This window comes from Wolffia australiana, chromosome 1, assembly GCF_029677425.1.
Source record: "Wolffia australiana isolate 7733 chromosome 1, ASM2967742v1".
NCBI classification, from domain to species: domain Eukaryota; kingdom Viridiplantae; phylum Streptophyta; class Magnoliopsida; order Alismatales; family Araceae; genus Wolffia; species Wolffia australiana.
In genome coordinates, this window is record NC_135835.1 from 6,054,071 (window position 1) to 6,075,367 (window position 21,297).

A 21,297-nucleotide genomic window follows, 5' to 3' on the forward strand; every position below is an offset into this window, starting at 1 on the left:
GGATCCACTTGCAATCCACCACCCTCTTGCCAGGAGGAAGGGGACCACATCCCACGTGTGGTTCTTGAGCAAAGATTGCATCTCCTCGTCCATCGCCGCTTTCCAATGAGGAGAAGCGATAGCATCGGCTACACGGCGAGAATGGGATCCGACTCGATGCAGTGAGAAACAGCCGGTAGGGAGTACTCAGCGGTCGAATGAGAGAAAATGAGATAGAGGATAGCGGGGTGTGCGAGTGCACTGGCGAACCCCCTTCCGAAGGGCGATAGGCCAACCCAGCTGTTCCTCATCATCGATAGAGGCTGAGCGGAATCGTCCGACGGAGGATGGCGGAGCGAGAGGTGGGAGACAAAGGTGCGGGAAGGAAGTGGAGTCACCCGCACAAGGGAGGATAGGATCATCCTCGGATGGGAAGAAAGAAGCCAACTCACCGGGAGGAGAGGAAGAGGACTCACCCGAAGAGGAGATCCTGTGAGGACGGAGCTGGAGAATCCTGGCCAGTGAGAATGCCCGGGGAGGAGGCGGCAAGGGTGCCGAGCGAAGGAGGAGTGGACAGCACGTCCAAGGACCCCTCAGGTGTCACCGGCGGAGAAGAAAGGACATCAACGGGAAAAGGATCATGGAGAGCGAGGGTGGCGTTGGAGCAGTGGGCTCCACACTGGAACAGGCCCCAAGTGGGGAGCGAAGGAGCCTCATCCAACGGGAGGCGGGATGAGGAAGAGTAGTCCCGAAATAGGGTTCATGCTCGGCAAAGGTGACATTTGCCGAGATGAAGAAACGCCTTGTGGGCGGATGGTAGCACCTGTATCCCTTCTGGAGGATGCGTGGCAGCGAAGATGCACCTCAGAGCACGAGCATCGAACCGTCCGTGATGGAGAGGTATCGTGGGCGTGGCGGTGCAGCCGAAGACCGAGGAAGGAGACCGTCCGCAGAGAAATATCCGAAAAAGTCGCATTCATCCGGTCCAGGGGGCAGGAGAACTCCAATGTAGGGGAAGGAAAACGATTGATGAGGTGGGTACTCGTCAAAATCGCCTCACCCCAATACTGCCAAGGCACCTGGTAGTTCACCAACAGCGTCCGGGCGGTGGAAGTGACATACCCAATGCGGCGTTCTGCCATACCGTTCTGCTCCGGCGTAGCTACACATGAAGTTTCGTGGAGGATTCCACGATCCGCAAAAAATGAGGCAAGTGCGGTATTGACGAAGTCGCGGGCATTGTCCGACCGGAACCGCTGGATACCACGAACAAACTGAGTCTGGACCATGGCGCAGAAATGTCGGACGGTGGATGTGACCTCTGACTTCGTGGTCAGCAAATAGACCCACGTATACCGGGTGGCCTCATCCACAAAAATCACGAAGTAGCGGTGCCCCCTCAGACTAGGCTGCGGGGCCGGTCCCCAAACATCACTGTGAACCCGATACAGCGGACTCTTCGTATGCATTTCAGAGGGAGTAAAGGAAGATCGACGATGCTTGGCCAACTGACAGGCCGCAAACAACACTCGATAAGTCGAGTCCAGTACATAAAGAAGGAAAACTCGCTGCATAGTAGAAAAGGAGGGTGGCCAAGCCGCTGGTGAGCCAACTGGAGCGTCCTCTACACTGCTCGTCGGCTGGTCGAAGTGCCGGTGCACCAAGAAAGTAGAAGAGCGCCCCGTCGTCCAACAGTAGCAGTCCATGTTCCCGCCTAATCGGTGTAGTCCTTCCCACCTTGTCAGACAGAAACATGCCGTCAGGTTGGAGGTGAAAGGAGCACATAAGGGCATCAACAAGACGTTGTGGAGACATGAGAATGGCCCGCAAATCAGGCACATGGAGGGCGTTGTTGACCACACGAGGCCATCCACAAAAACTGCCCGATTCCGGCCACCCGGAGACGTCCACCGCCCGCCGTAAGAACGGTACGGCTCTCACGATGCCTCTCGTACGATACAAACCGGTCATTGAAGGGGGTCATATGCTCGGTGGCCCCCGAATCAAGAACCCACGTAGTATCAGAGCGAGAGGTGAGTGAAGAGCCGTATGACCACAGTACCACTCAGAGGAAGGAGAGGCTGAAACGCGCAAAACCGCCGAAGTAGGGCGTGGACTGGGTCTGGGTCTGAGTCTGAAGGGCAGCCATCTGGGACTCCATTTGGTCACGGCGAGTGAAGTCAGCCTGGAGTTGATCGATGGTGGAAGCGGAACTGCTCGTGCTGGTGGGCGTGGCGGCAACCAGGGCCTGTCCGTCGGCGACTTCCTTCTTCTTCTGCTTGTGCTGGAACCGGGAACACCATGGAGTTTCCAGCAGCGGTCACAGTATGCCCCACCTTCTTGCAGTAGGTACAACTGGGGCGATCGTGGAGTCGGAAGGTGTCGCCAAGAGGGCCGCCGAGTCAAGGGCCGGCGCCGACGGAGTCCCATGGAGTGCAAAATGACTTTCCTCCTCTAGGAGTTCCGGGAGGAGCTCGTCGATGGTCGGGAAGCCTTCTTTGCGATGTAGGGCGTTGCGGCGAATGTCATGATACTCGCGGTTGAGGCCATTGAGGAACCCCATGAGTCGCAAAGAAGAACATCTTTCCAAATTTTGCACGTCACATCGTCAGGCGGTAAGTAGTGATCCGCCGTCCACAATTTCTTGTGGGCTAAGGCATGTCGGAGATGCTCATTGTGCCTTGGCGAAGGTTGTACACCTGTCCCACTAACGCAAACAGTCGCCAGTAGTCGTTGTCTCGACCACAGTATGCGTCTTCGCTTGATCCCAGAACCCCTTCACCGTCGTCGGGTAAGGAAAACGCGCTGCGAAAATCATGGGACAGCGTATGCGTGTGAAACCACCCCAGGACAAACTTCTCTTCCGCATTCCACGTGGCGTAGTGGACATGCGTCGGTTGGAGCGGAGCCTCGGTGCAGTGCTTGAACAGGAAACGTGATTCCAGGGTGGTTTGGACGTAGCGGGTCCATTCCAGTAGGTCGGGCCCGAAGAAGAGTAGATTCGGGGACCGCTGGGAGGGGACTCACAATTTTGTAGGAGAGAGGCTTCTCGAGAAATCGGCATCTTGAGCGGCATGATGTCAAGTTTTGGGTGCGGGGCGGCAACCGGTTAGAGGCGACCGGCGTCGGAGAGGCAGGCGGCCAGAACAGGGCCTGGAGGGCGTAATGGGTCCGTCCAGGGGGCGGATGACGGAATGGATGACGAAAAACAGTCTCGGGATGACGCACAGATGAAGAGGATGACGGAAAAATCGTCCGGATGACGGTTCGGACGGGTCGGTTGACGGTTCGGACGGTGATCGATCGGATCGGATCGAATGACGGGTCGGACGTGATCGGATGACGGTTCGACGGGATCGGTTGACGGATCGACTCGGGATGACGCGCGGGATGACGGTTCGGCGCTTGCTGCGGCTGCTTGGCTGCGGGCTCCAGAACGGCCGTCAGGCGCCGGAAATCGAAGGAGGAAGGCGGTATGGAAGATTTTGAGGATGAAAATCGGAAGAGGAGCGATTTTAAACCGAAAAAATGACTGGAATGAAGAAGAAATTGCGGAAGCGGAAGGGGAAGTTCCGCAAGAGAATGGAGACGAAGTTCCGCGTGACGAAGATAGTCTGCGCGGGGAATGTTCGTCCGGTAGAGGGATCTCACTCCTTAGAGAGCCATTGGCTCTGATACCATGTTAACCCTAGGAGGGGGAAGTGGATCAAGAGAGATGGAGTGAGAAGGAAAATAGAATAATGTACCAAAGATGTTACAAGAAGAGGGTATATATATATACCCTAAGTGAGAGAAGAGAGATAAAGGGCTAATGGGCTTATAGAACAGGGCCCATTAGCCCGATATAGGAATATATCACTAACAGTATGCAGAACACTTAGGCTTCCTTGGTTGAGGGGTTCGCAAACAGTATCCCATGCGACTAGTGCCATTCCTTGGCTCTGGTCCTTTCCGGGTCCTCTCCAGAAGAACTTTCTCATCAAGCCTGCGAGTCTCTGGCCGACTCCCGTTGGCATCTTGTACACCGAGAGATAAGAGATGGGGATAGCTGATAGTACCGACCTCTGCAGCACCAACCGGCCCCCTCTGGATAACACTTTAGCTTGCCAACCTTCCAGCGGTCTCTCGACCTTCTCTATCACCGGCTGCCAGTCTGCCTTCTTCAAACGCCCTCTGGTCAATGGCAGTCCCAAATATTTCATAGGGAGACTGCCAATTGGTGTACCAAAAGACTCTGCGCACTATGTCTCCTCCTCTTGAGAGAGATTGGAGCCCACAAATGCAGATTTGGCCCTGTTTATGCATAAGCCCAAGAAGTCTGCAAACAGATCGAGGAGCGCGGACAGATTTTTTGCCGCCTCCAAGGAGCCTTCGATAAAAAAATTGTGTCATCCACATACTGCAGTAATGGTATGGCCTCAGGGTGGCTCTGTGTTTGGTACCCCCTCAATAGATGATGTGAGATAGCCAGGTTTGTGCATGCTGCCAGTGCATGTGCTGCAAGTACAAACAGTAGGGGTGCTAGCGGACACCCCTGTCTCACTCCCTTTTGAGGTTGTATCTGCCCGCCTTCCGGTCTCCCGTTCACCAACACTGAGAAGGATTGTGTCGTAATGCATCTTTTCATCCACGTGATCCATTCCTTAGGAAAGCCCCTTTGTTCCATGGATGCCCAGTCTAGGGTGTTGTATGCCTTGGCAAAATCGACCTTCCACATGAAGCCTTTGGTTTTGTGTCGCTTCCAAGTCTCTATGATGTCTCCTGCTGCGACACAACTGTCGACCAACTCACACCCAGGAATGAATGCCGACTGGGATGGTCCTACGAGTTCCCCTATCACCCCTCTCAGTCAGTTAGCTAAGATCTTTGCAATGATGAGATATATGGAGTTGGATAGAGAGATTGGGCGGAAATCCTCAATTCTTTCGACGCCTTGCTGCTTAGGTATGAGGACCAGGTAGGCCTTGTTTAGTCTCTCCTTGCTACCCGTCCCTTGGCGGAATTCCTCCAGTGTGGCCATCACGTCTGGCCTCACCAGCTCCCAGAATTCTTTGTAGAAGAAAACTGGCATACCGTCCAGGCGAGGTCCTTTGCCGTTGAGAGCTTTGATTGCCGCTTTGACCTCTTCCTCCGAGAAAGGTCGAATGAGTTCCATTTTGTGGGAGGGGTCCAGTAGCCGAGCCCCCCTACTGCAACACGTCCACGTATTACGCCTTCCCTTCTTGTAAAATGCTCAGAAATAGTCTGCAATTGCCTTTCCCACCGGTTGTGCGCCGACATGCTCTTGGCCTCCCACTTTCACTTTCCATATGTTGTTTGACCGACGTCTCCCGTTTGTGGCCAAGTGGAAGAATCTTGTATTCGCATCTCCTTCCTGTAGCCATAATTCTCTGGATCGTTGTCTCCAATCCATCTCAAGCTTCTTGTCCTCTATGGCTACCACCCTCCTCCACTTCCTTCGCTCAATTGTTTCTTCTTCTACCAGGAATCGTGTGACCTCGATGTGGTCCAGTGTTTTGATTTTGGTCAGGGCCTCGTTATCTTTCTTTGTCCATGCACTCGTTTACAAAACTCCACCAAATGTCGTTGGAGCGCCTGCAGCTTGGTGGCTAATGATTCCACTTCCAATCGTAGACGGGGTTGTGATAGCCATTTGTCTTTAACCTCTTCCTTGAAGCCCGCCTCTAGTAGCCACGATTTGTCCATCTCGAGATAAGTGGGTCGCTTGGACGCCTCGTTGCCGGTCCATGATATCGGTGTATGATCGGACATGGGACGCGGAAGTGACCTCACTTCCGCTAGCGGGAATCGTTCGGCCAGCTCCACAGAGCATAGGAATCTGTCTAGGCGCGACATTTTGTTGCACCCCGTTGTGCTTCTCCATGTGTATATGCAATCAGAGGGCCCCATTTCTTGTACTACATCATAACATTTTGTACTACAAGAAAAAGGTTAATCATTCCAAGCTCATCATCTTTAATACAGACCATTTTAAAGGAATTGCATGATGCAAAAGTCATGGAGGATTCCTGAAAACTTATAAAAGAATTATGCAACAAATTTACTGGCACGGGATGAAGAAGTGGATAAAGTCATATGTTTCAGAATGCCATATATGTCGAACTCATAAGGCGTCTACACTGAGCTCGGCAGGTCTGCTCCAACCTCTTCCTTTACCTGACAAAATATGGGAAGATATTGCGATGGATTTTATTGACGGGCTTCCAATATCAAATGGGTACAACTCCGTATTGGTCGTGATCGTCCGATTAAGTAAATATGCTCATTTTATCGCAACTAAACATCCATTCTCTTCACAAGACATTGCTCAAATTTTCGTCAAGGAGATTGTATGTCTGCATGGAGTTCCCAGATCTATAATATCTGACAGAGGTAATGTCTTCATAAGCTCTTTTTGGAAGGATTTTCACAGACTACAGGGCACTTCACTGCGTATAAGCTCCTCATATCATCCGGAAACTGATGGACAGATCGAAGTTACAAACAGAGGACTCAAGTGTTATTTACGCTGTTTTTGTTCAGGTTATCCAAAACAATGGAACAAGTGGTTAGCATGGGCAGAATGTAGTTTTAATAGCTTTTTCCATTCTGTTATTAAAATGACTCCTTCCAAGGTTGTTTAGGGGTGTGACCCCCAACACTATTGCTTTGTGACTCTCCGACAACACCGCTGGATTCTCTTGACAGTCTATTACTAGTGAGAGACCAAATTCTGTCATCACTCCAATCACCAGGTGAACCCCTCTGACAGAGCCCTGTTCTGCCGCCCTCTAATCTCTATCATGGGCTGCCAATCTGTGGTCCAAAGTGATGCGATACCACCCGAATACCCAAGATGACAATAGTCTTCGAGAGAGAGAGAGCGAACAATAACTCCTTCCACAATCAATAACCAGTTCAAGCACTCCAAAGAGTAGACAACAGGAATAAGAAGAGGAAAATGACTAGAAAGTAAAGTAGATAGTCCACGAACGGCTGGATCAGCTGGCCGTCGAGTGGGGGAAGACCGGATCGGTATTCCTCCCCTTACTTTCAGTCGAGGAGGATCTCCTTGTCTGCCTGCTGCTCCAATCTTCTCAAAACTGCCGTTTTAGAGGGGGTTCCCTCTTATTTAATGTGCCGCAAACTCTAAGTTTAGCAAGGATTCTCAATGAGCCTTGCAGATTTCCTCTTTAGTTTATATTTCCGAATTTGACTCGTATCACAAAGTCATTCCCACATCAATGGAAGGCCCAGATATCACATAGGTAGTGACCCAAAGGGTGTCCCCAAAGCCACCGAGCATTGCTACTCATCATGTGATAGCCAAACCCCACGGATGAGGATTTGGCTCAATTGATCTGTAGACCCAAAAAATATCTGCCAATAGGCCTTAAAGTGGGGCGAGGTTCCTAAATGACAATCTTAAATTTAATTTATTGTCATTCATATATTAGAATTTTCTTCCAAAATTTAGTTTCCTTGAACAGATCTCTTGATGTAATTTTTGAAGTATATCGTAAGAACAATTTAGTTCAGGATCTCTAATGTGACAGTTATGGTATGCAATGGAACATAGGGGTCTTATGTGACACTTTTTTGGCTCCTTTGGATCATGAAAGTGTCACTGTTTGACTTACTACATGGGACATAGCAGTCGTCCAAATGCTTGAAGGATTTCTAGCTAATTTTATTTAAGGGTTTGGGACAAAATTATTGTATTATTTGATGTTCCTTTAAGGGAAAAATTGTAATGATTTTCTTCCAAGATAGTGCAGTTCTCAGTTTGCAAACGACATCGGGGCTCTCTGATATATCCTGGGGTTGTCATCTTAAAAATATCTTTCTCCTATATCCACCTCTCCCACCTTTTGCTTCTCTGCATTTAAATCTAGGTTCCTAGCAAATGCCCTTCAATGTTCTGATTCAGATGAAAGTGGGTGGTGCTGGATGATACACTAAGAAATCTGATATGATCCGATACACTAAGGAGATTTAGGTTGTTCTCCTTTCTCTCTTCTTTTTCCCATTGTGTAGATGTAGAGCCCCTTTTTCGGAGGGAAACAAGGAAGTTATAGAAGTTAAAGTTGCTTTCTCTCCGCCTCAACAAAGTCCATCCTTCCTGTTCTCTCTCTCAATCCAAGAAATATGGGGTTCTTATCACGATCTCATTGTTGCGATGGAAATGATATGTAGTATGATATGAAATTATATAAGTTTTAACCTTGTGCAGGTTCCATTTCTTGATGTTTGCCATACAATGCTGGACCCTACCTTGCCCCTTACAAGCTTGGATTATGAGGAATTTGGGGACCCCAAGGTCGAAAGTGAATTTGAGCTCATCCGTAGTTATTCTCCTTATGACAATATTCCCTCTGGGATCTGCTTTCCCCAAGTGCTGGTTACAGCCTCGTTTCATGACTCAAGGTAATTGTTTCTATTTCTTCATCTCTACATTCTGTATCTACTGGTCCTTCCTTGCCAATCAAATGTTCTGAAGTATACATGCGTATTCTTTTTCCATAATAAAATTTTACTCTATTTTATTATGAAAAGATCAAATCAGAGTTTTATAGATTGCCCTTTCGTGACCTTCTGCCTGAAATGATCGTTTTCATGCTTGCCCGCTAGGTTTTTTTTTGAAAAAGGTTTCTTTTGTCATGAGCCTGTTCATCGGATAATTATCTGACAAATTTTTCCTTGAAAGATATTAGAAGATAAGAATTTCCAAGTGGGTTCACAAGACTCGCCAACCTCATAGTTGGAACTAATCTAATAACCTTTATATTTTTTCAAAGAATGAATGAATCTTCGGGAATACTGATTAAAAAATTATTTGTGCATTATATCTCTCTTTTTGACCTACTAATTTGGTATCACTTTTGACAGCAAGTGCTTGACTATGTTACCAATATAAGTAATAAATCATTATCCTAAAGGTTTCCTCATCAATGATTCTTTTTTTTTTTTGAAATATGTGTCCTCATCAATGATGACCTGCTATGACATTCAACATGTAAGATTCTGGATGAAGAAATTCATCATCTTCTGAATCTTTAGTGATCTCATATTTAATGGTGAGATCTTGCCACTTTCTATCCAGAGTGGGGGTCTGGGAGGCTGCGAAGTGGGTGGCTAAAGTGCGGGACTGTTCGTGTCCATGCTGTTCTCGAAGGATCATCCTGAGGACAAACATGACCGGAGGCCATTTTGGCGAGGGGGGTCGCTTCCAAGAGTGCGAGGAAACCGCTCTTGACTACGCCTTTCTGATCAAAGCTACCGGTAGGGCTCTTGAAGGCTGTTAAAGAAGTTAAATAACATCATAGATCCAGATGCCTTATGGTTTGAAATTGTTAGAAGTCAAGGTATTATTGCAATGCCCCTCTTTTGTTGATTTCGATCCCTGCATAAGGGCAGAAAACCCTTTAGTTTAATTGAGTTAGTTTTTGTCCTCTTCTCTCCATCTGTCAGACTCCAAGTTTAATTGGTGTTCCTCCCATAACTGTGCTAAATCATATCTTTATCATATTTTGTTCCTCTCTTACTCATTTTCGCTCTCTTTCTCGTCCCATTTGAAAATTTAGCAGGAATTGTACTCATTGACCTTTGAATTCAGAGATTTCTTTGACTTTTATGTTCCCTTAGTGATTTCTTTGATTTGTGTTTTAGAGGCCTGGCCATATCCTTCAAGAAAACTAGTCTTGGTTAAACTGGAGATCTGGTCATGCAACCTGGCACCTAGTCTTGATTTTGGGGGGAGAAAGGAGAATATAGGTTTATCTTCTTTTAAAGGCTTTCATGACATTAGAATGCAAAAAAAAATAGAATGCAAAGAAGGACAATTTTAAAAGTTTTCGCCTACTATACTTTTTAAATATTGATGTCAACTTCTGGCTGGAGTTCCCTCAATGTTTGCTCACATATGTACAACAATTTTTTTGTAAAATTCATGAATCTAGATTTTATATTTTGGTCCAAAGAATGTTGATTGAAACAAAATAGCATGTAACAACATCAATCACATTTTAAGGAGTTTGATGAGTACCAAATTTCACATCTGTCAAATTAGCCACGCTACAGAAAAAGTCTCTAAAATCTTAATGATGCTTTACCTCATGCTATTTTCTGGCGATTAATTTTATGAATTTATTATACTTGATGCATTTAGCTGTCATGCATTATACTTATTTTCCGGTTAATTATGTTACTACATATTCCTGACTTGTTTTTATTAAAAATATAAATACAGGCAACCACCTACATTTTTCTATATAAGCGATGACGTTCTTCCATGTATTTTAGCCCTTAAATATATTATACTCAAAACTAGTTCAGGCTTAATCCACAAAGTTTATTATAAATTATTAGTTGTATGCTTTTCTTATTCGTGAAAGTAGGCTTGAATTTAAAACACGGATCATTATAATATTCATCTCTATATCCTATTTTAATATTCAAACTCTAAGTTACCACCTCCACATCTTAATTACTCTACCAATCACTTATTCAGGGGTTACACATTGAAAAACTGAATGGCCTCAAAGAATAATCAACAGTTTGACTCAACTCTTCAGATCTCATTTTCTGGATTAATTTTTACTAATCTCCTCGTATTTGACTTTAAGAGGACCCACTTTCCCTAGGTTATAAGAATTGACTTTCACTAATACAATTACTAATAGACTTCCAACCTACCACGGAGCTTGACTTATCAACATAGTATCGTTGAAGATGATTAAATTATGATCTTACCATAGTCGCCATCCATATCAAACACAAAATAAAAAGAAGCATTAATTCCTCCAGTGGGGGCTGGTATATTAAATAAAAGGGAGCCCCTATGAAATATTTATGTATTATGGGTCCCCTAGTTATAAATTCATGCCTACTTCCTGGCAAGAAACTTCCACGCATGAATCAATCTTTCTGGAAGTCTCATCTTCTTCCATTTCCAACAAATTTAATCTCTCTCTTCTTATTCTCTGACACAAAATACCTATGCACTGGTCCCTTATCTATACATCTATCTATCTATATGTCCATGTATCTATCTATCTATTGCCTATCTACCCATTTAAAAAAGATCTACCTACTACCTATCTATGTATCCATCTATTCATCTACCTACCTGCATACCCACCAACCTATATTTCAATATCTATCTATATATTTCAGATCTATTTATATATCCATATCTCTCTCTAACATTGGATCTATGTGCTTACATGTGCTTCTCTCATTCCATTTTATCTATACATACATCTATCTGTATATCCATGTATGTATCTATCTATTGCCAATCTACCCTTTTATAAAAGATCTACCTACTGCCTATCTATGTATCCATCTATTTGATTACCTACCTGCATACCCACCAACCTATATTTCAATTACATATATATCTATATAGCTTAATATATTTCAGATCTATCTATCTATCCATGTCTCTCTCTAACATCGGATTGTGCTTACATGTGCTTTTCACTTTCCTCTTTATGTTTGTTCTTTTTAAAAGACCAGTCAACAAATGCCTTCCAGTTTCTTCCTCGTAATTATGTTTTTACCCACGGACCGTGCATTTATTTTCTCTCTTTCATGTACCTAATGTTATTCTCTTTTCTCACCTAAAACCACAAAGTCAACACTTACCTCTCTTTCTCTCTCATCGCCCTCGTATCTCTCTAATTTCCGTCTACGTTCAGAGAGGAGAGAGAGAGCTCTGTATATACATGTACGTATATGTAACAGAGAAAACACAGAGAGAGAGATTGATAGATGGACAGAGATAGACTGATAGAGAGATATATATAGAGAGAGAGATGGACAGAGATAGACTGATAGAGAGATATATATAGAGAGAGAGATGGACAGAGATAGACTGATAGAGAGATATATAGAGAGAGATGGATAGAGAGAGAAGACGGAGAGAGAGATAGGAGAAAGAGAAAGAGGACAGAGAGAGAGAAGAGAGAGAGAGAGAGACAGAGAAGAGAGAGAGAAGAAGAAAGGGAGGGAGAGAGGGAGAAAAAGAGAGGGAGAGGGAGAGGGAGAGAAAAAGGAGAGAGAGGGAGAGGAGAGAAAGAGAAGGAGAGAAAGAAAGGGAGAGGGACTGAGGGAGAGAGAGAGAGGGAGAGGGACTGAGGGAGAGAAAGAGAAGGAGAGAGAGAGAGAGGGAGAGAAAGAGAAGAGAGAGAGAGAGGGAGAGGGACTGAGGGAGAGAAAGAGAGAGAGAGAGAGAGGAGAGGGACTGAGGAGAGAAAGAGAGGAGAGAGAGAGAGGGAGAGGGAATGAGGGAGAGAAAGAGAAGAGAGAGAGAGAGGGAGAGGGACTGAGGGAGAGAAAGAGAAGAGAGAGAGAGAGGGAGAGGGACTGAGGGAGAGAGAGAGAAGAGAGAGAGAGGGAGAGAAAGAGGAGAGAGAGAGAGGGAGAGAAAGAGAAGAGAGAGAGAGAGAGAGAGGGAGGGAGAGAGAGAGAGAGAGAGGGAGAGGGGGAGAGAGAAAGAAAAAAAGGAGAGAGAGAGGGAGAGAAAGAGAAGAGAGAGAGAGAGGGGGAGAGGGACTGAGGGAGAGAAAGAGAAGAGAGAGAAAGGGAGAGAAAGAGAAGAGAGAGAGAGAGAGAGAGAAAGAGAAGAGAGAGAGAGAGAGAGAGAGAGAGAGAGGGGGAGAGGGAGGGAGGGAGAGAGAGAGAAGAGAGAGAGAGAGAGAGAGAGAGAGAGAGGGGGAGAGGGACTGAGGGAGAGAAAGAGAAGAGAGAGAGAGAGAGAGAGAGAGAGAGAGAGAGAGAGGGAGGGAGAGGGGGGGAGAGGGGGAGAGGGGGAGAGAGAGAGAGAGAGAGGGAGAGGACTGAGGAGAAAGAGAAGAGAGAGAGAGAGAGAGAGAGAGAGAGAGGGAGAGAGAGGGAGAGAGAGGGAGACAGAGGGAGAGAGAGGGAGACAGAGGGAGGGAGAGAGAGGGAGAGAGAGGGAGAGAGAGGGAGAGAGAGGGGGAGAGAGAGGGAGAGAGAGAGGGAGAGAGAGAGACATAGAAGAGAGACGAGGAGAGAGAGGGAGAGAGAGACATAGAAGAGAGACGAGGAGAGAGAGGGAGAGAGAGAGACATAGAAGAGAGACGAGGAGAGAGAGTGAAAGAGAGAAGAGAGAGAGAGACAAACAGGGAAGAGAGACGAGGAGAGAGAGTGAAACAGAGAAGAGAGAAAAGAGAAGAGAGACAGAGAGAGGAGAAGAGAGAAAGAAGAGAGAGATGAGGCAAGAGAGAAGAGAGAGAGAGAGGGGGAGACAGAGAGCCCATCTCAATAAAGTACTGAACAATCCATTAATGGGACAGCTCCACGACATTCATTATACCCCCCCCCCCCCCCCCCCCCCATTTTCCCCTATCGTCGGCAACGCCGACATTTTGCCCCCTTTTCTCCCTTTTTTCCTCCTTTATTATTATTATTAATAACTATAAAAATTCACTACGTGGCCCACGTCTCGCATCCCTCTTCTCTTCCCAAACAAACAAACAACCCCCCCCCCCCAAAAATCGCCTTTCTCACAATAAACCCTCCTCTCTCTAAAAACCACCCAAATACCCTCCCCGCTGACCCACCACCCACCTCCCCGAGAACCGCCTTCCACAATTACAACTAAAACAAGGTTTTCCCGTCAAAACGCAAGAAAAGTGGGCTAGAGAATAAATAAATACCAGATTTATGACGTCAGCATGGCATTGATATAAAACGCGGTTCTTCCTGGGCGTGTGTAAAGAAAAAAGAAATATAGAGCTGTGGCCGCCTGTCAGTTCTGGGATTGTGCCGGAGAAGGCGCCAAGATCTCCATCCAGCGTAGATTTTCAGCGCGGGGCATCGGTTTTGATGTTGATAGATCGCCCGAAGGGGGGGCCGATCGGCGAGGTTCGTGAATTTTCGAGAAAACTGGGTATGAGATTGTGAAAGGGGATGGGTTGTTTTTCTTGACGGGAATGCTCGAATTAGATCTCGAGTTTGAGGCTTCTCCTTGTCTACGCGTTGGGGACGGGCGGTGAACGAGAGGATTGAGCGGATTTGGGCATGGAGGAGGGCTGCCATTGGCAAATTTGAAGAATCCACGATGGAATCGCAGCAGAGGGCGGCCGGGAAGACGGGATTGAAGCATTCGGCAGGGAGATCGCGGAAGAATCTTTGGATTGTTCGCGCGACGACGACGATTCTGCTTTGGACTTGCGTTGTGCAGCTCACTGCTTTGGGAGACGTTTGGGGGTCTCGGTTGCTTAGGGTTTGGCCCTCCTGCTTAACCTCGCCTGGTTCGTCGCCTGTGAGCTCGAGTTCCTCCACTCTGCCGGCAGGCAATAAGGAGAAGTTTGTGCTTCTTCCGCCCCCGCCCAAAAGTGAGTCTACCTTCTTCTACTTTTGAACAGAATACATCATCAATCTTGCGTCTCTAGCCTATGATTGTTGTCCCTGCTGCAAAATGGCAAAAGGGTTGTATAAAATATATCTTTTCTTTTGATCATCTGGATGAATTTGTCCGACTTCTTTTCTTTCCTTTTTTCTTGGATATGTCATCCTCGACAGAAAACATATTCTATCCTAAATGCAAATTTACAAAAAGGGTTTTATGAAAGTTATCTTTTCTTGATCATCACGATGAATTTCTTTCATAAGAAATAAAAAAGTTTCATACTATATTGCTATGATTCTCAAAAATATGATCATAAGGACGACTATAATTTCTCATAATCAATTGGTATTATCCAAATAGATGGTAAACCAGTTTGACGTTCTTCTGGTGATGAACTCCATAGTACTTTTTCCTGGTGATGAATATGCACCTGCCCGAAATTGTGAGTACTGGTGTAAAGTCGCCCAAATTAGATTGGTTCTCATAATGGAGCTCGTTCCAAAATTTTGACAGGAATTTACAAGAACAACGGATATCTCATGGTTTCGTGCAATGGAGGGCTGAACCAGATGAGGGCAGCGGTGTGTTTATCTAATTTCTTAAAACTTGTGGATGGAACAGAAAGCCATTCATCCATTGAGAAAATGACCATCGTTTTAATGTTTTCATTTGCAGATCTGTGACATGGTGGCGATCGCAAGATACTTGAATTTGACTCTCATTGTACCAGAGCTAGATAAGACTTCTTTTTGGGCTGATCCTAGGTACTCAAACGTGCACTCCATCTTCATTGAAATTTCCTCTCAGTGGTTTAGTTGACCTAAAAATAATTCTTAATTCTCTGCAGTGACTTTCAGGACATATTTGACGTTGATCATTTCATCACATCCCTAAGAGATGAGGTCAGAATATTGAAAGAATTGCCTCCCAGACTGAAGATAAAGGCCCAGATGGGCATGATCCATTCCATGCCTCCTGTCAGCTGGTCGAATATGTCTTACTATCTCAACCAGGTTAACTCTTAAATTCAACATCTTAAATTCAAGAAGAGGAAGCCCTCATGATCAAACATGTTTTTCTTTCTTGCAGATTCTTCCCTTGGTGAAGAAACACAAGATTCTGCACTTCAACAAGTCTGATGCCCGGTTGGCCAACAATGATCTGCCATTGGAGGTCCAGATGCTCCGGTGTCGAGTCAACTACAGTGCCCTTAAATTTACCCAACAGATTGAGGATCTGGGAAGGAAAGTAATATCCATTTTACGGCAGAAAGGGCCATTCTTGGTCCTCCATCTCCGGTACGAGATGGACATGCTCGCCTTCTCTGGCTGTACCCATGGCTGTGAAGACAAGGAAGCCAAGGAATTGACCAGAATGAGGTATTGGTTTATGGTAGGGTTTGGGACACATCCCATTGTCGTCCAGTGTGGACTCTAACGGTTCAACACTGACCTCGTTAACCGTTGCCGGCGTCAACCATTAACATCAGTGTCAACAATTTATAGAGTTTGAAATTTTTCCCCGACGTCTATGTAAATTATCCATGAGGATGGTTGGCGTTGATGTTGACAATTGACAAGACGATGTTGAGGATCATTGTCTACTGTCTATGATGCCCCATCAACTGTCAATGGGGTATCCTGTCATTGTAAATCACCCTAAAAATTACCAATGTTTATGTCACCATCAATGTCCACTAGAGTTGACGAGATTGACGCCTGAAGACAGTTGACAAACTGTAGTTAAGGGCCCCCAACTGATTGCCATGGATTTGCTTCTCTCAGAGCATGCATTTTTCTCTGCAGATATGCGTACCCATGGTGGAAGGAGAAAGTCATAGATTCTGTTCAGAAGAGAAAAGACGGGTTATGCCCCTTGACTCCTGAGGAGACTGCCTTGGTTCTTAGAGCCTTGGATATTGACCGAAATCTTCAGATTTACATAGCTGCTGGAGAAATATATGGCGGCGAGAAGAGGATGCGTAGATTGCTCTCCTTTTATCCCAATATGGTGGGTTCAAACATGTAATTTAATGTGAAACCCTTGATAGTTTTGTCTCCGATCTTTACTATCTTTCTATGTTGAAGGTGCGGAAAGAGGCGCTGTTGGGTCCATCAGAGCTGATGCCTATTCGAAATCATTCAACTCAGATGGCAGCATTGGATTACATGGTTTCGTTGGAGAGCGATATATTTTTCCCCACTTATGATGGAAACATGGCCAAAGTAGTGGAAGGCCATCGCAGGTATCCATAAATAGCTTTGAATTTCTTATTTAAGCCTTCATCGACTTGGAATTTCTCATATAGCATTTATATATTAATTATTCCTCTTCTTTCCCCCAACTTATGCTTTTTAAATTTTTGCTCATCTAATTTCTGTCTCGTCTCCTATTACACTCTACATGAAGAAATATGTTGTTATAAAACTTAATTGATTCTCCTCGTAATCCAACCAAAAAGGCTGTAATTTTGTGTTTTGTTTTTCCTACTAAAATCCAGGTACCTGGGCTCTAGGAGGACGATCATATTAGATCGACGGACTTTGGTTGATGCTATTGATAAGTTGGAAGATGGGTCATTGAGCTGGGAGGAGTTCTCTGATCAGGTAAAGGCAGCAGCAGCGAACCGGGCGGCAGCACCACTGAGGCGGGTAGTGATCCCTAGCCGCCCAAAGGAGGAGGATTACTTCTATGCCAATCCACAAGAATGCCTTCTGGATTCAATCAGATAGCCTCCAGCTGAATCAGTTACTAATTCGGCTCACTTGTGCAATCTCTGCTGGTTTCTCCTTTAGATTCCTCTGGCAGGGGGTTATATGATTTTTTTCACAGAGAGAATGTAAGGCCCCATTCATGGGTTTCTCCAAATAACCATTCTCTTTTATAAACATAGCGATGAAGAAAAGAAGAGGGAATGTTGTTTGAGATGAAGAGGGATCGCCTCATCGGCGTCTCTTTGCTGTGGCAAGATACACTTCATTCTTTATTTATTGATATATTTTTTGTCTGTACCATAGAAACAGTTGGTGTGATGTACTCCTGTTTTCTATCTATTTGTATCTTGTATACTCAGAACTTTTTGAGAACTTTTCTGAATGATGTATGTCATGTTGACAGAAAATTGAGAAGATATTTCTTATTAGTAAAAACACTGCACTGGATACAACTGATCCTCGGGTGATGCTCATAGGCCAATCCAGCTGTGCCCTGGACACTGCACTGTATGTCATGTTTTATATTTGTTAAAGTTTAGTGTTTACAGAAGTTTGCAGGCATGGAGGGAGCATAAATATCCAAATTTACACTGACCCTGTGCGTTCATGCTCAAAAGTTTTAAGATAGAAAAATTAGAACTTTGACAGGTCCTTTGATTTTGACCAGAAATTGGCCTTGGAGCCTTAGAGAGAAAAGTTTGGGGCTTTCTCGTCTAAACTGCATATTTCCTTTTCCAATCTAAACTGGCTAATAGTTCATAAATTGATTATGGCCCACGGTTGTATATTGAAAAGAAAATTTCTTCCTCCTTTTTAGATGAGATCACTGACCCAGGTTGCGAATATTTAGGAGTCAACCATACTGTTTTGTTTTAGTCTCTTGAGAAAACAAATAATGTTGATGCTGCCTCAAACAAGTCAATTCTGAGAGTTGATATGATGTGGTTTTATATATCAATCAGTATGTCAGAAAATGTAGTTATTTATATGAATCATTTCCAGAGGATGCTAAAAGAGAGAAAGAATGTTCTGTATAAACAAAGTTGATAAGGTTGATCAAAGAACACAAGCAAGAATCCCATTATTAGATGCATATATGACAGATAACCCATCTAATTGATACAAACTTATCATTTTTAAAGAACACAATAAAATAAAAACATATATCTGAGAGAAAACCAGTATTAACTGATAGATTTTGATGGAAATTTATTACTTAGTAGAGCACTTTCCAGTACGTTGGTCACCTGGACTATCCATAATTATTCAAAAGTCTAGTAACCACACCAGGTATATTAGAAATACTAGAAGATCCAACAGGTATATGTAGGACACATCGTTTATTAGAAATTCATGAAATAAAGAAGCTGTAATGGACTCTTTACCTTAACTTCTCATACTAGATTAACCCCCAGAAATGCAAATAGGTCAATTCATCTATGCAGGACGGGTGTGGGGAGTTGTATTAGCGAAAGATAAATCAACGTTATAATATAAAAGAATAGAAACATTTTGAGAAAGTCCGAACTACTTTATGCAAGTACAATGTTAGTGATTATGGCACACAACAGGCTTAATATTTTCTTAAGAATTAAACTAATATATTTCAAATAAAATAGTGGAATAAATACAAAAAAACATGTACTGCAAATAACATCTAACAATCACAATGCAAACAAAATATGTCCAACATGTTCTTGTCATAAGTCTAAGGGAAAATATCCCAAAAAAATAGTGAAGAGTATTTTTAATGAAGAGTATTCTCTTCAGTTAAGAGTATAATTTAATCCAGATCTATAGAAAATTCACGTTTACGAAAATTGTATGGATTTCAATGACATACGGACATTTCTTAAATCTAGTAGTGGAGATTAACAATCACCATGGTTTTCTTCATCTATCTTGTCGTTCTTGCCTGACTTGCTTTCTCCACCAGACATCCAACATTTTAGTATCATTAGCAGTTTGATGTGATGTATCAATGAATGAACCTGAAGGCGCCACAAGAGCGGAAACTGCGGATCTTGCTCCTATAGATCATCCTGGGTGGGACGAAACAACTCCAATAAGACAAGAAGTTCCAATTATGCTACATGGAACTAGAAGACTAGGTAAGCAGCTCAAACTCAATGCTACATGGGTCGTAATGACATTTTTCCTTTAAAAGAGGTGGGTCATATTGCTTCCTTTTACATCAATAAACCCTAATGCACATTGATCAACCTAGGAGTGATGATATTTCCCTTACATGTGGCCAATCACTAGGTCAATGCTAACAATATCTTACTTGATAAGATGGTTATGCCATTATAGTGAAGGTTATAATCATAATTCAAAGACAAACAATGAGCACATGATTGCACCATAATAACTCTAGCAAATATCAGCCATAGCACTAATAAATCTTCAAGGCATAAGTCCCAACTATGAGTCGAATACCTGTGTCATTAAATATCAACATGTAAGATATTGAATAAAATCACAATGCCATGGCGGTAAGTTGAGTTGCATTCCAAAAATTTGTTAAAAAATAAACATATTATCAATCAAAGATACAAAGTGATATCATGTGAATACATAGTTATTTTTTGTGAGAAGTCTCACTACAGAAGTGAAGTGACATTGATCATAGCCATATAATATAAATGTCCCTAATAAGTAAATGGTGTCAGAGCCTTCGTAAGTGGATCAGCTAAGATTGGACCAGTCCTTATGTTCTTAATAGACACTGATCGATTTCTAATCCTCTCTTTAAAACTTAGAATCTTACCTCTATGTGGTGGTAATCATTTAGCTCTAGTTGTTAGTGGGGAACCTTATAGTGGCTTCACTATTACAACCTATCCCTAAGGGCTTCTTTATGGAGCAATTGATTGCTAGATGTGACATTAAGCTTTTCAATCATATGTCATGTGAATATGCAAGGAACCAAACCATATACCCAGCTTGCATCGTAGATGTTGTTGTCATCTTCTGGTTAGTACTAGACCATGAAACAAATCCCCAAGCAAGTACACAACTATAACCAGATGAAGATCTTATATCGAAGCCTCCGGTAAAGTCAAAGTTAAAGAAATTCATGACTTCAAGATGATCTTTTTGCTTGTACATAATCGTCAGATCCTTTGTTCCTTGAGTATGGGCTCTCTTTTTATTGAAAGTAGCGTAGAACCTTCCTGGCAGACTTCCAATGTATGAGTATGGGGTCATTTTTGTTTTTTGTAGATATCTCACGACAAAAGCAACGTCAGGGTGCATAAGAATTTGCTCATATTGGAGATATCCAACTACCAAATCACAAGATTTTTCCTTCATCACATATTTTTCCTCATTGAAATGAGGGCCTTCTCATTTTGTTACTTTGTGACCCATAACAATAGGGCCTTTGCCAAGAGAAAAGTTTCCATAAAAAACCTATGCAACAAATTGGATATAGAACCTTTATGATAGTAACTAGGGATATATCTTGATGTATTTGAATTCCAATAAAAAGTGGGCTTCACCTGTGCCCGTCATATCAAAATGGTTGGATAGGGAATCCTTGGTCTCCTCCAACAAACATAAATTTGAAGTGGTAAGTATTGCCATCAGCATAGAGAACCAGCAGAATCTAGATACATCAAACTTCCTCGATTAACAATAGTTTCCTTGAAATTCATTGTAGAGAAGCTTGTTTTAGTCTATATATTGATCTATTATGCTTGCAAGCCATGTCCTTTTCCATTAACCTCAAAACCCTAAGATTGCATCATGTACATGTCCTCCTTTAACCCAACATTTTGGAAAGTCATTTTCACATCCATCTGTTGTATTTATTAAGGCCATTACTATTCAAAATGAGTCATTTGAAGGAAAAATAGAGAAGGTCTTACAATAGTTAATTCCTTCCCTCTATGTAAACCCTTTCATATATCTGGCCTTGCATCTCTAGGATTTCACATGAGGACTAGGCTTATTCTTGTACATCCATGATTTCCCGGACCAATCATTTTCTTTCCTAATGCTAAGTCCATGATTTCCCAGACTTGGCTACATCCCATTGCTTCCAAGTCATCCTTCATTGCTTGACGCCAATGACAAGAATTTTTAGAGTTTGTAACTTGTGATATACCAAGGTGACTTCCCCTTAATACATATATTCACATGATAATTATGCCACATAATATGGTAGAAATAGTGATCTTCTTTGTCAAGAAGAACTGAGGGTAATTTCTTGACCTTTAT

The 21,297-nt window shown here is 43.7% G+C and overlaps 2 protein-coding genes across 2 annotated transcripts in view; both read left to right on the forward strand.

Moving 5' to 3' along the window:
* Positions 1–9,436, forward strand: part of LOC144703489 (Prolyl oligopeptidase family protein) — a 48,664-nt gene extending 39,228 nt beyond the window's left edge. Inside the window, exons 10-11 of the mRNA XM_078575661.1 lie at positions 8,213–8,406; positions 9,083–9,436. Coding sequence (XP_078431787.1) covers positions 8,213–8,406; positions 9,083–9,284 — 396 coding nt within the window. The 3' untranslated portion in view covers positions 9,285–9,436. The remainder of the gene's footprint in view (positions 1–8,212; positions 8,407–9,082) is intronic.
* Positions 9,437–13,716: 4,280 nt separating this feature from the next.
* LOC144703496 (rhamnogalacturonan I rhamnosyltransferase 1-like) lies at positions 13,717–17,284 on the forward strand. Its single transcript, XM_078575672.1, has 8 exons — positions 13,717–14,345; positions 14,873–14,940; positions 15,035–15,123; positions 15,207–15,372; positions 15,449–15,738; positions 16,165–16,369; positions 16,447–16,604; positions 16,860–17,284. Exons 1-8 carry the CDS (start codon positions 14,069–14,071, stop codon positions 17,089–17,091), a joined length of 1,485 nt encoding a protein of 494 aa, XP_078431798.1. The 5' UTR covers positions 13,717–14,068; the 3' UTR covers positions 17,092–17,284.
* Positions 17,285–21,297: the final 4,013 nt, after the last annotated feature.